The following is a 20,463-nucleotide window of genomic DNA, read 5'->3' as shown; positions in this document are numbered from 1 at the left end:
ATTTATTAGCCACGACGACCTCGATATGGCAGTCTTTAGATTCACTTTGTAACCAAGGCGTTGAACCCACACGATTTCACGATATTAAATGAAGTTGGATCTAAATCGCGCTAACCTTCACTTCTTCAACCAGCGTCCACCCAATGCTGAGGGTAGGTCTTTTCAAATGCACTCCATTCTTTTCGGTCTCTTGCCTTTCGCATCCAGCCCCTGCCAGTCAATTTGACGGGGTAATTGGTTCAGTTCGTTGGCTGTATGCCAACTTTACGACTGGTCTAACGTTATTTACAATTAATTACAACCTTTAATTCAACTTCGAAGATCTCTTGTGGATTCCAAGTTTTGCATCACATACCTAAATTAGTGTATTTATCAATCTCTGGTGCCTATAAGGAAATCCTAAATTGTGACCGGATGACCATTCGTGATTTGTTCCCAATAATTATTATCTATATATTAATACGTGAAGCAAAAACTTTGTACCCCTTTTTAAGAAAATTGCCCAGACGGAGGAGAATGAAATATATACTTATAGATAATATAGAGAAGAAGTGCAGAATGCTAATTTTTTCTTTAAATTATGCATAAAAAACACATTAAATCAATAAAAAAGCATTACACACGCTTCGTTGTATTTGACACAACACATACATAAAAATATACTCTTTGTTTACTGTCAATTGGGATACTTTTGTTATTGTGGTCGAACTGAGAATAGATTAATATTATTTGTCTTCAATATTACTGATCTATAGTGCTGTTTTGGCGAACACTGTGATTATGTAATCGAATTATAATAGTGTTTGACAATAGAACCATAATAATGTTTAAAAAACTTATAATTTCAATTAATTATTGTCGAATTTCGACTACTGCTGGTCCACTAGTTGTTATTATAAGTTATGAATGTTACTGTGTACTACAAACAAACTAATTTCCGCTTCAAAATAATTGATAAACACTTGAATGAATTCAAACACTCGTTGTTTAAGTTATGTAATATTATATGTTAAGCAATTCCATTTAACATTCGATCCCTGTTCGCTCACCACATAACACTGCATTATACAACATCTGATTTCCCCGACGAAAGCGAATTTTGTGTGATATTATATTTTTCACATGGATTAATTGTTCGGGCCTTACTGTAAGAATTGTATAACTCAAAATTATATATAATAAAAAAATTTGATCAGCTACCATTGATCCAAATAGCGTCATGAGCCCAACAATCACACAAGTAGCTAGTATTGCTACAAGGTTTATTTCCATAATACGACCCAACAATATTCATGACAAGACTGTGGTAATACTATAGTAAATTTAGTTTCAGTAATTTTCTATTTCTGCCTACTCTTTATTAGGGAATGGCTAAAATGGGGAAAGGAATTGAAGGTTCAATTGAATTATTTAAACTCAATCAGATGATCTTCGATTTCGTTTGCCTCCGTTACTAATAATAAACACTATATAATAAGCGGTAAGTACTTGGTTTTTTTTTTTCTCCTACCTAAGCTGATAGCCTTGAGAGGCTATATCAGCGTAACCCTAGCAAATAGGTGAGCTCACGGGGCTCAAACCTGACTACGTTGCTAACACTAACCCTAGCAAGAGCCGTGCTTCAAAGAATCTACCAACGGATCGGAAATGCGACCCACTGAGAAGATCCGGCGAGAAACTAAGTGGACTGTATCTCTGGGTTAATTTACTCACCGAGCCCTTCGTCGCAAACGACGGGTTCGATGACAATTTGGTTAATAAATTATGTTCGTATATAGCTTTATGCTAGAAATTCTAAATGGTATTGTTTACACCGGCAGTAAATTAGGTATCATCAATACACAGCTATGAAAAATACGCCAAAGCAAATAAAAAACAAAAGCATGCGAAACTTTTTAAAACATTTTATAGTTATAGTTCATGAAATACAACACACAAAATGTATGGATCCCTATTCTGTTGTCCGTTGCTCTCGTGTCATCCCCAGAGACCGCCCCAGCAGCTCCACCAGCTTCCGTATCAGGTCAGCTTGAGCACTCGCTGCCAAGGCTTGCGTGCGCGCCGCCTCCGCCATTATCAGAGCAGCATCAGCTAGTTTTTCTTCAGACTCTACCCTGCACCTCTCTAACTCCATGACCCATTCCGGTCCGATTCCCGACGGATCTGAAATTAAATACGATTTTTTTTTAAGCCTAAATAATTAACTAATCATTAATAAATAGCACACTCACTAGCACGATTAGGCCTCATGTTTCTGAAGCGACGGCTATAGAGTCGACGTCGCTCGATAGATCTGGTTATTCCTGCAAATGTCATTTAAAATCCATTGTAATATAGTCTGTCGCTTAGTACTACAGATCTTAGCTATTTTTCTAATTACTATTCTGTGATGGCTAGGGTACAGTTTGACTGTATATTTGCAGAAGCAGATGGCATAACGATAGTCATATCTTCCATTTGACTTTACCCTTGTGGTCTAAGGCCCCGGTGATTAAAGTACACAAAGTATTACGAAATGCAATTAAGACGTCGACTATCATTCAAGTAGTGACATCCACGGGCACTAGTGATATCCACACACACCATCAGCCGAACCAAAAGTACGTCTATACCTCTGTATAGTAGTAAAATGATGATATCATACTTGGTATTTCCTGTGGCATCTGCTTGGATATTGAAGAATCAGTTGTCCAACACTCTGAAAATAGCAATAATACGGTAAGCAATAATATGGCGTACAGTTAATAAATAAATCCGTATCTATACTAATATTATAAATGTGGAAGCGTGTTTTTGAACTGAAACTTCTTTAGGCGTGTTGAGAGTAAAATTTAACACGCGACAAATCCGTTACGGCTAGAGAGAAAAGATACAATTTAAGACGAGCGGGAGTGAGAAAATAGAGAGAGTGTATCGCTCGATCGTGGAGAGAGGAAAAGGATAAAGCTAGCTACGTCGTTTCTCTCATACACAGCATTCTGTATTACAAGAGAAATTTGATTTAAGAATGAAAAACCATGATACACAACAAAAGAAGTTTCACTTCTTTCACGTGCACCAAGTTGCGCGCGCACTACTTTTTTGTTTTTGCATTTGTTTCAGTTCGAAACAAAGCAGATGACGAAACAAAGAAAAAAATTATATGTTTTTTGAAAAATATTACATTCCTGTGAGAAAGTACTATACAGCTAATTAATAAGAAGAATTTTAATAATTTAAATTTTTAATAATTAATAGGACTTCATTTATCATTTAAGGCGGATTATATTTAGAGATCGCAACCACCAGCATATCCAATACGGTACCATACCAAGCGGTAGGTACTTAAAGCATTCCGTCTTCGATTTGCTAACCTGAACACTGCTTTAATTGATACGAAAGATTATGATATGAATTCTGGTCAATAAACTGTAGACGACAAATTACATATTTAGAATAAGTCCACACTTCATCCATTTGTAGTTAAAATTTTCAAAATTAAATAGACCTTAAAATTTTCAGAGGCTCACCTGTTTCCACCATTCACCAGGTTTGACAGAACCAGCACCGTAGATGTTGTTAGGTTGCAATATCCCTCCCCAGCTAATCCACGATCTTGCTCCCAGCCAAACTACTTCCACTAAAGACGGGTGCGACGGTAGCAAAAATTAAAATTTCGTGATCAACGATCTGCTTTAATGTGCTAAAATAGAAAAACGTACCATTATATACATTGACTACACAAATACAAATTTTAGAATAAAAATTCATAATTCAAGTACATATAACCTCACTTGCGACTTACTGTTGTTAAAGCAAAATATGACTGGACGGCTGACCTGTTGAGGTCCAAAACAACACTAAGCTCTTCGACATCGCCTCTCGTCCACTTAAAACTATCTCGATAAAGACGCCACGCTATTTTTTTATTCCATTGGAATTCTTTCTCTATTTGTAAACTTTAAAACATCTGTTTCACATTCGATTAGTTCCCATGATCGCCACTCGACGATCGCTTTAGGCGTTACTGTTAGTGTCATTGCGAGAAATGCTTAAAGCGATAATCGAGCCATTTTAAGGCAATCGGCAAGTTTCGTTTGCCCAAATTTAGTTTTTAATAACTAATCTTGTGACGTACTTTTCACTAACTTCAAAACGACCGATCAATTTGAAAAGCACGAGAATCGATAACAATACAATAATATTAATACCATTAGTCTGCTGCTGCTGGCAGAATCACCAGAACAAAAAAATGCTTTTTATTTTTATTTCTGTTTGCTATGCTATGCTAACTAGAAAACAAATAACTTTATTATTTGTTTTCTAGTTTTTTACACACCTAAGTGTTATACAACACAGCTGATATTCCCTAAAATATATCTATACAAAAGGTTCTACATGTAGTAGGAAGCTATCTTAAAACACAAGATATTTAACAGACGCCTGAATTTCGCTTACGAATTTTTCAATATAAGATCCCGTTCACACATGGTCTCTCTCCATCATCGATGGTGTCCATGTATACGGTACCCGTTTTAACGGAAACGGCAAAAAATTATGCTTTGTGTTCACACATAGGCACCGTATAACGTTCAACGTATCCGTCATTACTGGATACGATGTTCACAAGCAAATTCGTAGTTATACCGCCGCTATTCTACCAGGATGAAATTTGTTTGCCTAGCTTCACCGCCCGCCAGCCCTCTCTTCGCCCCCTACAGTTTCTATCCGGTAAAGTTGTTTTTTTTTTATAATTTTTTTTTATTGCCTTTGTAGGCAGACGAGCATACAGCCCACCTGATGGTGAGTGGTTACCGTCGCCCATGGACTTCAGCAATGCCAGGGGCAGAGCCAAGCCGCTGCCTACCGCTTAATACTCTCCTCAAGCCTAAATATTACTGGTGGCCCGGAGGCCTTTACAGCTTCACCAGGACAAGTGGGCGAGCAAAGGCTCAGCCAGGAGGGGTGGAATTTGCTAACAACTGCCCGAGCGCCTCCGAAGGAGACCTAACAACTCAAGAGCAATTGCTTCGCGAATGAATCTACTACCGGATCGGAATCGCGACCCGCTGAGAAGATCCGGCGAGAAACTCAGTGGGCTGATGCATGGGTTAGGTTGCACGTCGACCTCTTTGTCGAGTTCGACGAGTACGGTTACCGGGGTTCCTCAGCCTGCTCCTAGTGTTAGAGTTGAAGGTATCTAATGCAAGAGTTATTGGATCTGATGGAAGGTAAAATTGTACGGAAACATGACGGATACGTATTCCGTTCATCCAACATTCGATGACAAAACGGAATGTCATAATTTACCGAATCGGTTTTTTTTTACTGTATACTGAATACTATACCATATGACAATGTGAAGTCACTCATACAACTCCATGCTCCATCGATGAAAAAAAGCGTATTCGACAAAATGGACCAGTATAACGGAAACCATGTGTGAACGGGCTCTTCTTCTTCTCCATCGCTCCCTCATTGCTGAGGATCGTGACTCCGTTTTAGCTTGTCGACTGTCAGCCTCCATCGGTTCCGGTCAGTTGCCTGGTGTAGTGCAGCGCTAAGTGGTCCGCTGGTTTGCTCGGAGATCTGGTCGGGCCAACGTTTGGGGCTCCGGCCTCTAGGACGTTTTCCTTCTACTTTCCCAGTGACCATCAGACGTTCCAAGTTGTCTACACCTCTGCGGGCAACGTGGCCAAAGTAGCGCATTATGCGTTGCAGACAGGTGGCAGACAGGCGTTGAGCGTTCTCCATTTTAAGCTGATGTAGGACCGAGATGTTCGTGCGGTGGGCTGTCCATGGAATCCTTAATAGGCGGCGCCAGCACCACATTTCAAAAGCATCAACTCTGTTTCGGTCAGCTGCTTTTATGGTCCATGTTTCTGCTCCATAGAGAGCGATTGGAAAGACCAGTGAGTGCACAAGATGTATTTTGATCCTATTCGAAATATTACATTATATCTTTCCAAACTTTGCTCAACTGCGTCATAGCTGTTTTAGCCATTCCAATTCGTCGGCGTATTTCAGGCTCACAGATCCCCCTATCCGTGATCACAGAACCAAGGTAGACAAACTGGGGGGCTCTAAGTGCATGTATTATATAAGTTCCGAACAAAGCATTTCATTGGTCGGTCAACCGAGAAACTTCATCGAGATCTACTCTTTATCATATACCCGATACTGAAAAAAGGACCAATTTAAAACATCTGGTTGGCTATAGAATAGACCTTAGCAAAAAACAAAAACATTTGGGCAGCTCTTCGCAATCAAAGCGTTCGGAATTCGTTGACAAACGAATAGTTTTGAAGGCCTATTTCCGTAACGTATTTTTTATTAGCTTAGAGGTACAATAAAAACACTCATTACTCGTGCTCTTAACATTATTATTGACGTTGTTAATGGCTAAGCTATGCGTTCAAAAGTGCGCACTGGCGAATATAATAACTCAAATTAGTTTATTAAGTAAAAACAAAGAATTTCTGAATGTCGCTAGGTACTCAATTTGAGATTTGATATAAAATTATCTATTGTACCTATATAATAGAAGTATATAAACGATTCTATTCTTTAAAACACTGTTTAGTGGCATAAAAGGCTGAATGTTAGCACCGAGCCATGCGGGCACACAATATCAATTTAAGCATATTCCGATTATCTACCGCAAATGGACTTATTAAAATAAAAGTAGGTCACTATTTAAACGACCGCTTACAATTACGACGTTTTCCATGTCGGTAATGACATGCGTGCTAGCTCAATTTACCCGTCAGCTATCTAGATTTCACTGAGACTAGAGCAATTTAGTTGTACAATGATTGATTTGCAAAGGGAAATCTTTGATCTAAGTGGATGTTTGATCGTTTCGTTTGTCGACTGGTAAGTATGACTATTATACCACGCAGTACAGGTCAGTATTCTCATCGGAGGCAGTGGTTTATTTACTTACTCTTCGTTTGTACATAATAAATAATATAAATAATAAATAAATAAATATTTACTAACAATCACGCCACGTTAACTGGTCCCGTGCTAAGTTCGTAAAGAGCTTGTGTTACAGGTACCAGATAACGAAAATAAATGTAAGATTTTTATTATACACATACATATATTTAACATACATCCATAACCCTGGAAAAGACATTTATATTTATCATACAAATATCTTCCCTTGGCGGGATTCGAGCCCGCGACCCCCTCATGTAGTGACTATGTCACTTACCACTACACCAGACGGCCGTTAAATATAATAACTAACAGAAGTTAAAACAGTGCACAGTGAGAACAGTTGTTCTGTGTGCTTAGTGCGAGTTTTGTAACGTTCTCACTAGCGAGCCAGTTTGCTCAAATTTGTATGCAATTGGAACAGCGCCCCTAGCGGCAAACGTACTGGGTGTTATTTTGTGAGTGCGAGTTCATATTAACGTTGTGATCTCGTAACCGAGTAATTTTACCGAAATGAGTACTACGAATGACATTTGTGCGAGTGCGTGTTACAAATTAATGGATTTTAACGTTTCGATCGAGTATTTCTTTAGTAGTTTTATTTTTCCAACTAGAGAGGCAAAAATATCATGCCATAGAACCTAATTTTTTTTTATGAAAAATGATAATATGGAGTGAAATGGATTTGATTAATTTGAAGCATTAATCAATTGGCATGGAATGAAATGAAATGAGATCAGATAATATGGGATAAAATATAATCTCTGCAAAATGCTGATTATATACTGAGATTTTTTTCAGTGGACCTTTTCGAAGACTTCGAGAAGCTACGTCCAGCGGTTTTGTTTAATTTTTTTAAATTTTCGCACTTTCACAGATACTAAACAGTTAATAAACCCACGTTACTTTGTTATTGCACAGATGGGTGGACGAGCTCCCGGCTCACCTAATCTTAAGTGGTTACCGGAGCCCATAGACATCTACAACGCAAATGCCGCCTCCCACCTTGAGATATTAGTTCTAAGGTCTCAGTATAGTTACAACGGTTGTCCCACCCTTCAAACCGAAACGCATTACTGCTTCACGGCAAAAATAGGCAGGGTGGTGATACCTACCCGTGCGGACTCACAAGACGTCCTACCACCAGTAATTACAAAAATTAATTTTGCGGGTTTGATTTTTATTACATGATGCTATTCCTTTACAGTGAAAGTCAATCGTAAACATTTGATAAGTACATATTTCATTAGAAAAATTGATACCCGCCGGCGGGATTAGAACACCGGTGCATTGCAAGATACGAATACACCGGACGCCTTAACCTTTAAGCCAGGACGGTCTCAAAATTACACTTATACACGAAGAAATATTAAATACGCATTAACTAAGAAACATTAAATAGACAAAATAAAACAATTCACACAATTTAGCTCCTCGCGGTCCCTCCAAAATCTCTTTTCACCTTTTTTTCCTAGTTGTTCAATTGTAAATGAATAAATCAAAATCAAATCGAGTTTACGTTCTATACGGTGAAAAATGAAGAATTGTGAGTGTGAGTTGAGATATGCTACTCGCTTCGCAGGGCGTTTATTCACCGAGAGCAGCAATAATATTATTTCTCGTATATTGGTAGCACGTGATGTTTTGGCATTAGACCGTCTAAATGAAATACAACGCATTTTAACAGCATTTTAATGGGAACCAACTACTTTCAAAATTATTCGGGTAATATCACGTGTTCAATACTATTTTGTACCTTTAGAATTAAAGTGGCTCAACCCAAAATTCTTAGTTTCTGGTAAACTTCAATATTGTAATACAATAATTGTATTTTTTTAGTTTTTCGGTTTAAACACTTTAAGGCATGCCATTTTATTTGAAAAAGACAGAAAGAGTACTTTGTCCTTTTCTAGACTAAAAGAGACTGTTTAATTTTATAAGCTGATAGAATAATATAGAAAAGAATAATAGGATACCCTCTAATCGTCACATTGGAAAAAGGTATGGCTTTATCATTTTATCATTTAAATTATTTTTTATTGCACTTATAAAACTAATTTAATTTACAATATGTAACTACATATATCTATAACTAATCCGTACTTGTCAAATTCCTCATAAATTGTCAATATTCTTAATAAAATTCCTATTAATAATATACAAGTGCAAATGTTGAGCTGCTTGCCAGAAATGATATAATAGTGCTTTGTTTTTTTGTTGTTTCCTTGTAGGCTGCCTGTAATAATCTAAATCTGTGTGAAAGGCAATAAATGATTTTATTATTATCTACTAATGGTAGTCCAGTGGTCGAAATTTGACCATAATTTATTTAAATTTTAAGTTTGAACATTATTATAGTTCTATTGTCACCTTTCTATTATCATCATTTCTATAATAATCATTGCTCTATGTCGCCAAGGCTACATTATAGAAAAATAATATTAAAGACAAAAAATATTAATCTATTCTCACTTTGACCACAGATTGATAAATCAATAAACAAAAAAAGTATAAATGCATGTGTGTGTGTGTGTGTGTCAAATACATGGTAATGTGTGTAAGGTTTTTTTATTCATTTAGTTTATTTTTTTATTGCTTATGCACAATTAAAAAAAAAAAAATAGCAATCTGCACTACTTCTCTATATTCTCTATGAGTGTGGGAAATTTCGTACTTCTCCGTCCGCGCAATTTTCGTAAAAAGGAGTCCAACATTTTTGCTGCACGTATTACCTACTTAAAATGTAGGTTCTTAATAATAATACATAAGTGTTTTGAAATATAAAACTAATCTTAAATTTTTTAGTTATACCACTTCCATTCTAAGGGTGCAATTTCGTAAACAAACTTTGCCGTAATGGCGTAACCTTTAAAATACACGAAAACTGCCCAGCATAAACATATTTTTTTAGTAACTTTAATAGAAGTATTAGAATTAGAAGTTTATTATAGAATTTATTTAATTGTAATTACATATTTAGACATACTTAACATAATTAATCTTGGAATAGGTAATTATTTCAGCTTTTTTTAATTAAAGAAATTATGTTTTACATAGGTTTAATCTTTTACCCGTTGAACGTTTATAAAATGATTGTATTTACGGTAATAGTGTTGATGATCTTCATTAGGTGGCCCAAATATACTAAAATTATTACGAGCATCCATCCTTATTTATAAATGTGTAAAGAAGCAAAATTATTATTACATTGTTCAAATTTCTATATAATTTATAAATATAAATCTGTACGTATGTACCTGTAAATATGTATATTGCGCGCGTGTGTGTGTGTGTGCGCGTGTGTATGTGCGTGTGTGTATATATTTCTATAATAGATAGATACACAGTGTGCAATTCATTTCGAAATTATTCTTGCCCATCTAATGGTTGTCTGGAAGAGATCACTCTTAGCGATAAGACCAAGAAAAAATGTTTCACAATATTTATTCATTTTGTGTACAATAAAGAATACTCTTTCACTGGTGGTAGGACCTCTTGGGAGTCCACACGGGTAGGTACCACCACCCCGCCTATTTCCGCCGTGAAGCAATAATGCGTTTCGGTTCGAAGGGTGGGGTAGCCGTTGTAACTATACTGAGACCTTAGAACTTATATCTCGAGGTGGGTGGCGCATTTACGTTGTAGATGTCTATGGGCTCCAGTAACCACTTAACATCAGGTGGGCTGTGAGTTCGTCCATCCATCTAAGCAATAAAAAAAAAACATCTCTATCTCGCTCTCTCTCTCTCATCAAACAACTCTTTAAAAAAAAGCAATGATTTAATAAGAATTAAATGAAAAAGCAAAGAATTAATATGTATTTACAACTAGCTAGACGTCTATAAAATTTTCTAACCGAAAAAATATATGTGTATAAACCATTAGAATAGATAAAACCTTAAAAAACAACATTATTATTAAAAACGAAAGAAAAAATCTTGATATTGTATTGGTTTCACGGCAAAATTTTTAGTGACTACTTAACTTGCTTGAAAGTGAAGAAATACTCTCAAAATCCATTAATTTGTAACTCGCACTCGCACATACAATAATCGAGAGGCTCACTTCGGTATAGCTATTCGATACATGAGACAGCAACATAAACAAACCTTCTCTCTCCCACAAAATGAGATTCATAAGCTTACCACTAGGTGGCACTGATACAAACTCACACAAATTAAACATAACATTAACATCGACTGAGTAATTAAAAAAACTCGCACTAAGCACAGGTACATTACCCATTACCCGACTAATTATAAATATCGTTAGAAAGCTTGGCATTTCAATTAAACGCCTTAAAAAAAAACTTGCGTGCTACCAATATAAAAGGAAAAATTATTGCTTCTAAAGATGAATAAACGTCCTGCAAATCGAGTAACTCGCACTCAGAGCTCCGCACGTTTCACCGTGAAGAGCGTACACTCGATGCGAGTCATTCGATTCGATTTTTGAAACTCGCACTAAGCCTACTGATATCAATACATATAATAAAATCGTAACTGGTTGCTGTCTGTACATGGAAGATATCTCAGGAAAACTGTTATAGGGGGCTTTATGAACGCAATAGAACCCAAAAAAGTGATTTTTAGAATTTTTGCCTGTTTATCTGTTTGTCTGTGCGTTTGTGCACGCTAATCTCAGAAACAGCTTTGCCGATTTAATATCATAATATATTTAGTATTTTAGTGTTACCTCGTTTTCCTTTCTTAGATACTTAAAATTATTGAAGATAGACTCTAACTTGGATGGACCAGCTCACTTCCCACCTGATGTTAAGTGGTTACAAGAGCTCACCTTGAGACATGAGCCTAACCAATTGAATTGAAACCCGGCTGTAGGACCCTCAAACCGGGCCACGTGACTGGTTTGCGGCAGAAACAGATTGAATGGTGTTTTTTTTATGATTGAGGGGTTACTGTTGGCCCGGAGGTCATTCCAGTTTCATCATGACAGGTGGGCGAACAAAGGCTCAGCCAGGAGGAGTGGGATTTGCTAACAGCTGCCCGAGCGCCTCCAAGGGAGACCTAACAACTCAAGAGTAGCTGCTTCGCGAATGAATCTACTACCGGATCGGAATCGCGACCCGCTGAGAAGATCCGGTGAGAAATTCAACGGGCTGATGTTCACGTGAGGTTGCACGTCGAACTCTTTGCCGAGTTCGATGAGTATGGTTACCGGGGTGTCTACTCCTACTGTTAGAGTGGAAGGCGTCTAATGCAAAGGTTATTGGATCTGAGGGTTCCTTAAGGACGTATCTAGGGCGACGACGTTGACTGGCTCCTGCGTGATCAGGATTCAGAGAGTAGTCAGCGGCGGCAACGATAAGGTGATTATCATGACGCATTGCCGGAATGATGGTACCAACCCGTGCGGACTCACAATCAGTATATGCCTACGTTTGCCGCTAGGGGCGCTGTTCCAACTCCTTATAAATTTGAGTTAACTTTTACGCGATCGAGAACGTTAAAAAACTCGCACTGAGCACACGGTAAATAAAACAGTACAAATAACCACTAACGACGTCACGGCGGCGAATACGAACCGAACGTAGGTACTTATTTAACGGAATCATTTATACGGGATTTTTTAATTAACCACACATAGAGCGGCACGCAAGCATAAACTGTACCTACTGCTTATAACTTAAAGTGCCTAAAATGATTACTGATTGTAAAGAGATAGTAGTATCTAGTTCGCCAAGTCAACAATGACAGTGAAATAATATAATCTGTGCAGGGATATTAATTATACTACTACTTTTTTTTTTATTGCTTAGATGGGTGGACGAGCTCACAGCCCATCTGGTGTTAAGTGATTACTGGAGCCCATAGACATCTACAACGTAAATGCGCCACCCACCTTGAGATATAAGTTCTAAGGTCTCAGTATAGTTACAACGGTTGCTCCACCCTTCAAACAGAAACGCATTACTGCTTCACGGCAGAAATAGGCGGGGTGGTGGCACCTACCCGTGCGGACTCACAAGAGTACCACCAATAATTACGCAAATGAGGATTTTGCGGGTTTGATTTGTCTCATTTTCATTCATTAAAACATGTTATTGTACTCCAAACTAATGCGCATTATCTTGGAATTCCAGAGCGAGCAATCATTGTCTTGCAATGACGTAAGACAAGCGTTAAATACATATATGTAAATCAAAGGAATATTTACACGACGTGATTCGTTAGCTGAGTTGTAAAACATGTTCGAAGATTGACAACCTTATCCCAGAGATAACACTCTGAATCTTAATCAGGTTGTTTTGTTCGATAAATAATATTACAGTACCTATAGGTACTTTATTGTGTTAAAAGCTGGCTTAAAGGTTGAGTTTTATTAGTGACTATATAAAATCTATTCAAATTTGTTCAAAAGGAAGGTAGTTTTCGCAATATATTCCGTCGGTTTATTTATATTTTTCCAATATTTCGAAAGGTTCGCGGCCTTCCTTAAGTTAGAAGTTATGACCTTCTGAGCTTACGAGTTATGAGACCTTATGAGCCCATAGATTTTACAGCATAAATAGGTACCACTGCAATAAAGCGGAAGTCTCAATTTGTATCGGAAAAACGGCTACCCTACGAACCAGAATCTAGTTCCTTACCGTTACTTATGCAAAAAGAATAGAGAAAAAGATATTCCCAATACATTTTAAGTCAAATACACACTTTGCTAGATGGTAGAATTTATTAACTATGGAGATTGGTGAGAAAGTATTGATTACTGTAGGTGTTTCCTGTAATATATCTGCGAACAGGACCGAACATCGGTCATCGTTCTCGCCGAACCCGTCGCTTGTGTTCGACGAAGGGTTCGGCGGGTAAATTAATCCACAGACACAGCCCACTGAGTTTCTCGCCGGATGTTATCAGTGGGTCGCGTTTCCGATTCGATGGTAGACTCCACGAAGCACTGCTCTTGCTAGGGCCAGTGTTAGCAACACACCCGGTTTGAGCACCGTGAGCTCACCTACACGCTAAGGCGAAGCTGAAATAGCCTCTCAAAACTATTAATTAGCATAGGTAGGGAAAAAAAGAATGACTTCCACGGTGAAACAATAACATCGTGTAATAAAAATCAAACCCCCAAAAAATGTACATAATTTGTGTAATTACTGGTGCTATATGAACGAAAAGCCCGAGAGACGAACAAACAATCAATAAGAACAGCTTCTCACTAAGAAAATGTCCGCTGACAAATATAGGAATACATATTTACTTTGGAATCCGGATATTTTCAAATGGCTGTCATGTTTAGAAAACAAAAATAAGTTTGACAAGCTCACCTTCACGCTAAGGTAACGCTAATATAGCATCTCAAGGCTATCAGCATAGGTAGGGAAAAAAAAACCGAAATTGCTCATATAATTTTCGCAAATGAACGTATAATTACTGAATTAAGTGATCTTCGAGATGTGATTGCATAAAGATTAACATTAAAAAAGGTACCAAAAAATTTGGTTTAAAATTCTTCGTTTTAACCAGATATATTCCGTTAAAATTTCAAAATGTATTTATTTTCAGTTTTTTTTGTATTACCCTTTTTCGACAAAAATGGTTAAAACGAGTACCTCGTAATAATAAAAAGATTACTGTAGTATGTAATAGTCATGATCATTGAATTTTTAATTTTGCTATTGGCCTTTACTTAGTCAATACGTGTTCAGGCGCCTGAATCGAGTCTGTGGTTTTTTTATACCTTTATGTTAAGTCTTATTTTAATTTTAATGATACGTAACTTTTTTATATGAAAATAATATGAAATGAAATGAAGTTGATTATTATGAAACATGGCATGAAGTGAAATGAAAACGAAATGAAATGACATGAGATGAGATGATATGGGATGAAGTATAATCTCAGTAAAATGGTGGTCATTTACTGAGACTTTTTCAGTGGACTTTTTGGAAGATCCCGAGAAGTTACCTTCCGTGGCTTTGTTTCATTTTCCTACATTTGTGCACTTTCACAGATACTAAACAGTTAATAAACCACCGTTATTAGACATTTAAATCTGAAGAAACACTAACTAGACAAAATAAAACAAATCACACAACTTCACTCCTCGCGTTCCCGCCAAAAAGGATTACCGCGTAAACTCAGCAATGCGTGACACGTTAAAAATATACGCTTTCAATTTTTATCCCAATTTATATTATTTTAATTCTGTAATTCCCGAACAATACGCATATTTCTATATTCGGCGTATATTGATCATCTAATATTTTAATAAATTTTCACGAACAGACTGACAATCAACTCGAACGCACTTGATGCTCTTGCTCACCCAAAAACCGTCCTTTGCCGCAATATTCTTAGAAATAAAGCTATACTTTAGGATTAAAAAATATCAAACAATAAATTTCATTATCTTTTTTGGCGACGCGTTAATGTTCAAATTATGTAAATACCTTGTTCCGGCAGCCAACTGTGAACATTCATGAACACACAGTTCACGTACGCCACGTACAAGTTAATCAGAATTAAAAGAGGAAGTATACGTAAGAAAGTAAGAATCAGAACAGTTTCACAAGAAACAAAAAATAAACCATCTCCACACTCAAACGAGAAATATACAGTGCAGTAATATACAATTTTTCATTTTAATCAGAGCATCACATTTTAACTTCTAACAATTGTGTTGATGCAATACTGTTCAATTTATTTTTTGTTTTAATAACGAAGATCTTGCCCTGTCTATTATAGTTGTCCGCCAAAATTATTCGATTAAGAAAAAACAATTTTGGCTTAAAGTAAAAATGACCTCTTGCTTGACTCCACCACTCATTGCATAGTTCTTATTTGAGTGACGACACCAATAAATAATCAAATTTAACAAATTTTTACTAGGGGAGAGTATTCAGAGGGTACAGATTTTTTAATTTAAATAGAATAAACTAAAGAATCGTTTACATGCTATATTAAATTAAATAAAAATGAAGTAAATTACAACAACAAAGTTAATTGTGAATAAACAAATTATGAATAAACAGGTGGGTAAATTGAGACCAAAACAAACAAAATTCCATTGCTCATTGTATATTATTATAGGACCCAACCTTGTAGGAGACCACACGTGTTTACCTTACTAGGACACGGACCATAGACTATAATAATGCAGAGACACACATCTTCTATATTAGAGATGCGTCACTACTAGAGTTGCCAAGGGCAAGTTTCGACTTGTGTATTTTGTTATTGTGGTCGATAACGCTATATATAATATTGTGATAATATTATATTGATTAAGATTAAGATAATATTGCGGCGAGCTGACAGTAGCCTGTTAGTGAACAGTTACCACTAACCATGTTTCGTAAATACAGATGAACTGAAAAACTCACAACCCTGGTATTAGGGATTTCGAGACAAGAAGAAAAGAACAAAAACAACATATCGAATGGAATATCTGAAGTGAGATTGACCATAATTATCGATTACAAGTGTTTCTTTGGATTTCGTTGTAATTGCGAATGTTTACCATAATATAATGTGTGAGTTAGAAACTGCACAAGTGGAATAAAGACGTGAAACTCCTCGGATTTCCAAAAGATCCAATGAAGTTTCTATATCAGCATAGTTTATAGCGGATAATTATTTAAAATTGAGGATTATGGAAACAATCAAGATAGGCTATACTACATCACTACGGAGTATAAAACAAAGTCGCTTTCTCTGTCCCTATATCCCTATGTATGCTTAAATCTTTAAAACTACGCAACGGGTTTTTATGCGGTTTTTTTTAATAGATAGAGTGATTGAAGATGAAGGTTTATATGTATAATAACATCCATAAAATAGTGGAGAAATCAATAATACATTACAGTTTCCGAAGCGAAACGAGGGCGGGTCGCTAGTAACGTTATAATTCAAATACAAATTGATGTTAAATTATTGTAAAGACGAAAGACACGCCATAGATCTGACGAAACCGGTTTTCAAGTTAAAATAGTGAACTGAGATTATTTACACGTTCTGTTATTCATGTCAATAGCAGATTTACCATAAAACATATATAATTGTCCTGTAATGCTCGTTATGTAAATACCTTTGACCTTTAAGGATGTCCACAAACAACATTGGCTGTATGTATGTAAGTTTTTGCCTGTTGAGCTGCGAGTAGGGATAAGTCACTAAACTCTACCTTTATCGTTAATCTCTTTTATTGTTCCAGAATGAGAGACGCGAACTCACGAGTCATCTGCTTTTATACGGTCACCGAAGCTCATGGTCTACTGAAGCTTGAGTGCCGCTTTCTACCAACGGCGACATACGATTAACGTCTCAAGCACAAAATATCAAGATAAATTATTAGGCATAATTAAAAATTCTCGAATAAAGGCTTAGCCATTATTCGCTTTATAATACCAATAATATTTCACTATAGGCCATTAGATTTAGTCTAGTGACTGGTGGTAGGGCCTCTTGTGAGTCCGCGCGGGTAGGTACCACCACCCTGCCTATTTCTGCTGCGAAGCAGTAATGCGTTTCTGTTTGAAGAGCAGGGCAGCCGTTATAACTATACTGAGACCTTAGAACTATTATCTCAAGGTGGGTGGCGCATTCACATCGTAGATGTCTATGGGCTCCAGTAACCACTTAACACCAGGTGGGATCTAAGCTCGTCCACCCATCTAAGCAATAAAAAAAAAATCTACGATAAAATTCAATATAAAAAATCAGTTGACCACCATTTCCTCTTCTGATGTCAAGGATATCTATTTGACATTGACAAGCTTCAATGTCATCAAAATTAAAGAGAAAACAGAATACATAAATACATCTGAAGCTTGACATGCAAGTGTAAATCTGTAATTTGCATGGATTGTAATGCTATGCAGTTAGAAATAGGCAGCACTACATTACCTTCTTTCTATTTTTCTGTAATCGTTGCCCTGTCTGTTATATGATAGAAGGAGGCCCTCATTTTAAAAAGACCACACATAAGTCACAACTTTCAAAAAGACAAACAAAAACAACATTCAAAATACGTTATTTGATTGATACCTTATAAGAATCGATTTCACACTGCAACATTTGAAAACACACAACAAAAACAACAAATCGCACAACTATATTATTTAAAAGTGGCAATTTTCCAACTGACACAAACAATAAACTAAATAAAAACAGATAAACAGTCGAGATGAAACGTACCTCCATTGATAAAGAAGATAATGTATTCGAGATGGCGCAGTGTGAACCAAGTAAGTACCTACTTGTATTATTTACAATGCTATTTTTATAAGCAAAATAAGGTGATACTTTTAAAATACACGTATTCTTGTATTTTATTTTGCAACTTGTTCGTTTTTATTTTAAGTTTTAGGTCGACGCCCTATGCAATCAAGTCAATTACATTCAATTATACACATATTATTGTAATAATGAAAAAGCATTGTATTTGTTATAAAATTACGTTTCATTCAATTTAGCCAACACTCAGTTTTCAGAATTTTTCTAGATAAAACGAAAGAGATCGCTTTTAGCTATAAGAACGCCCATTGTACAATTATACCTGCCTTTTGACTGATTTTGAATGTTAATTGTGTTTTGGTGTGCAATAAAGTTTTCTCCAAGTGTTTCCATTTTACTAAAAATAAATAAACCAACAAACAAGTATGGCAGAATTTTTTCTTTTTTCCTACCCACTGCCTAATAGCCTCGAGGGGATATCCTGACTTCATCGGGTATGTAGGCGAGCTTACGGGTCTCAGCCTGACACTATGATAACATTAGCCCTAGTAAGAGAGCAGCGCTTCGCTGAATCTACCCCAAATCGGAACCACGATCTACTGAGAGCATACGGAGAGAAACTCAGTGTCTGGACAGTCTGTGGGTTAACTTGCATTTCGATGCAAATCATAACCTTCGATGAGTGTGCTGCTGCCTGCTGAGATAAATTATACTTATAACGAATCGTTGAACCTTTATCTATACACTATACTTTATCTATACTAATATATAAATCTACAGTGGTTTTTACGGATGTTCCGTTATAACTACTGAACCATGCATCCGATTGACTTGAAACTTGGTATCCATGTAGAAAATACACAATGGATAGGCTAATATTTGTATATGAATGTTGGACTCCCTACACCAGTTGCGGGGGCGTTAATGATGAGAATCTTTGTGGGGATGAGAAATAATAATGTTAATTTTAAACGCCCAGCGAAGCGGACGGGTACACTATATGTATATAAATTCTTACCACGATTTTCACTTTTTATGAGTACCCGATAATTATGTGTGTGTGTTCCAAAACGCCATGATGAGAGACGCGTGAAAATTATTGTTAGAATCACATTTATTTGACTATTAATAAAACCGTATTGTTTATCGTAACATGGCTCGAAAACAGCTTAACAAGATCGTTCAATTACTGAGAAATACCAGTTAATCAATGTAACCGCTAACAACTTCAGCCGGTTACCGCTATGCTTTGATTTTATCTCAAAGCGAACCGCCTTAAGGATCTCGGTACCAACATTACGCAAAGTTCGCTTATTAATGTTGGTATACAGTTGCGAATAAATAAGTAAATAACGGAATTATGGGAATACATAAGCGGAACAGTTGAATGTATTAGTAACAAATTCTTCGTTCAAATTGTATTCATTGATATACCAATGATATACAAAATGATATACTAATCATTGATTGGTATATCATTTCTAGCTACTGTTATTTTTTTATTATTGCTACGATGGATGGACGTGCTCACGGCCCACCTAGTGTTAAATTATCACGGAGCTCATAGACATCAAACACGTTAATGCGGCTACCCACCGAGAGAGAGAACATACGTTATTGCACACTAAAATCTCAGAATACAGATTGTACTGTATTCTGAGACTAAGAGACTAAAATATAGTAAATAAAAAACATGAGTATTACGGCGAAGGCGAATTGGCAACCACTTGAGTTTAGCGATGATGAACCAAGATATAACCGCGTCTTTCGATAACATCAGGCGTTCTACTCTTTAAGCCATGACGACTTTATATATTTAATTTTATTCATCAAGCCTCATAGGAAAGTCTAGTGCAAAGGATGTATTACAATTCTGCTCAATTGACACAGTTTTAGTGCAAGTCTTAAAGTGGTATTCTAATCCCTGTGGACACTCGATGAATTACAAATATCAATGATGGAGCCGGATTCGGTCGCGATTGCATTTAACCGACGAACTCGACTCGAATTACAGTATGATAAACAAGCTTAACATTTTTGTATTGGACGACGAAGGGCTCGACGAGCGAATTAACCATAGACACAGCCCACTGAGTTCCTCGCCGGATCTTCTCAGTGGGTCGCGTTTCCGATCCGTTGTTAGATTCATCGAAGCATCGCCCTTGCTAGGCCCAGGGTTAGCAAATTCGCCAGGCTTTAATCTACGTCTGACTGTAAGTAAAGCTTGGTATAATCTTTTTCCAGGTCGTAATTTGATCTTACAATTTTATTACCATTATCCTGATTTTAATACTCCCTAGGAGCTCTGGCTTTCAAAATCAGAATTGGATTTAATGAAAAT

The 20,463-nt window shown here is 36.6% G+C and overlaps 2 protein-coding genes across 2 annotated transcripts in view; both read right to left on the bottom strand.

The window, feature by feature from the left end:
* The window catches only part of conu (Rho GTPase-activating protein conundrum), a 137,504-nt gene extending 119,526 nt beyond the window's left edge, over positions 1–17,978 (bottom strand). Inside the window, exon 1 of the mRNA XM_089727311.1 lies at positions 17,934–17,978. Coding sequence (XP_089583437.1) covers positions 17,934–17,963 — 30 coding nt within the window. The 5' untranslated portion in view covers positions 17,964–17,978. The remainder of the gene's footprint in view (positions 1–17,933) is intronic.
* On the bottom strand, positions 1,885–10,531 carry LOC114248833 (uncharacterized). Its single transcript, XM_089727317.1, has 4 exons — positions 3,510–10,531; positions 2,645–2,698; positions 2,232–2,303; positions 1,885–2,163 (listed from the first exon to the last, which is right to left on the bottom strand). Exons 1-4 carry the CDS (start codon positions 3,520–3,522, stop codon positions 1,952–1,954), a joined length of 351 nt encoding a protein of 116 aa, XP_089583443.1. The 5' UTR covers positions 3,523–10,531; the 3' UTR covers positions 1,885–1,951.
* Positions 17,979–20,463: the final 2,485 nt, after the last annotated feature.

This window comes from Bombyx mandarina, chromosome 05 (assembly GCF_030267445.1).
Source record: "Bombyx mandarina strain Sakado chromosome 05, ASM3026744v2".
Taxonomy (NCBI): Eukaryota; Metazoa; Arthropoda; class Insecta; order Lepidoptera; family Bombycidae; genus Bombyx; species Bombyx mandarina.
This window is presented reverse-complemented; position numbering and strand designations above follow the sequence as displayed.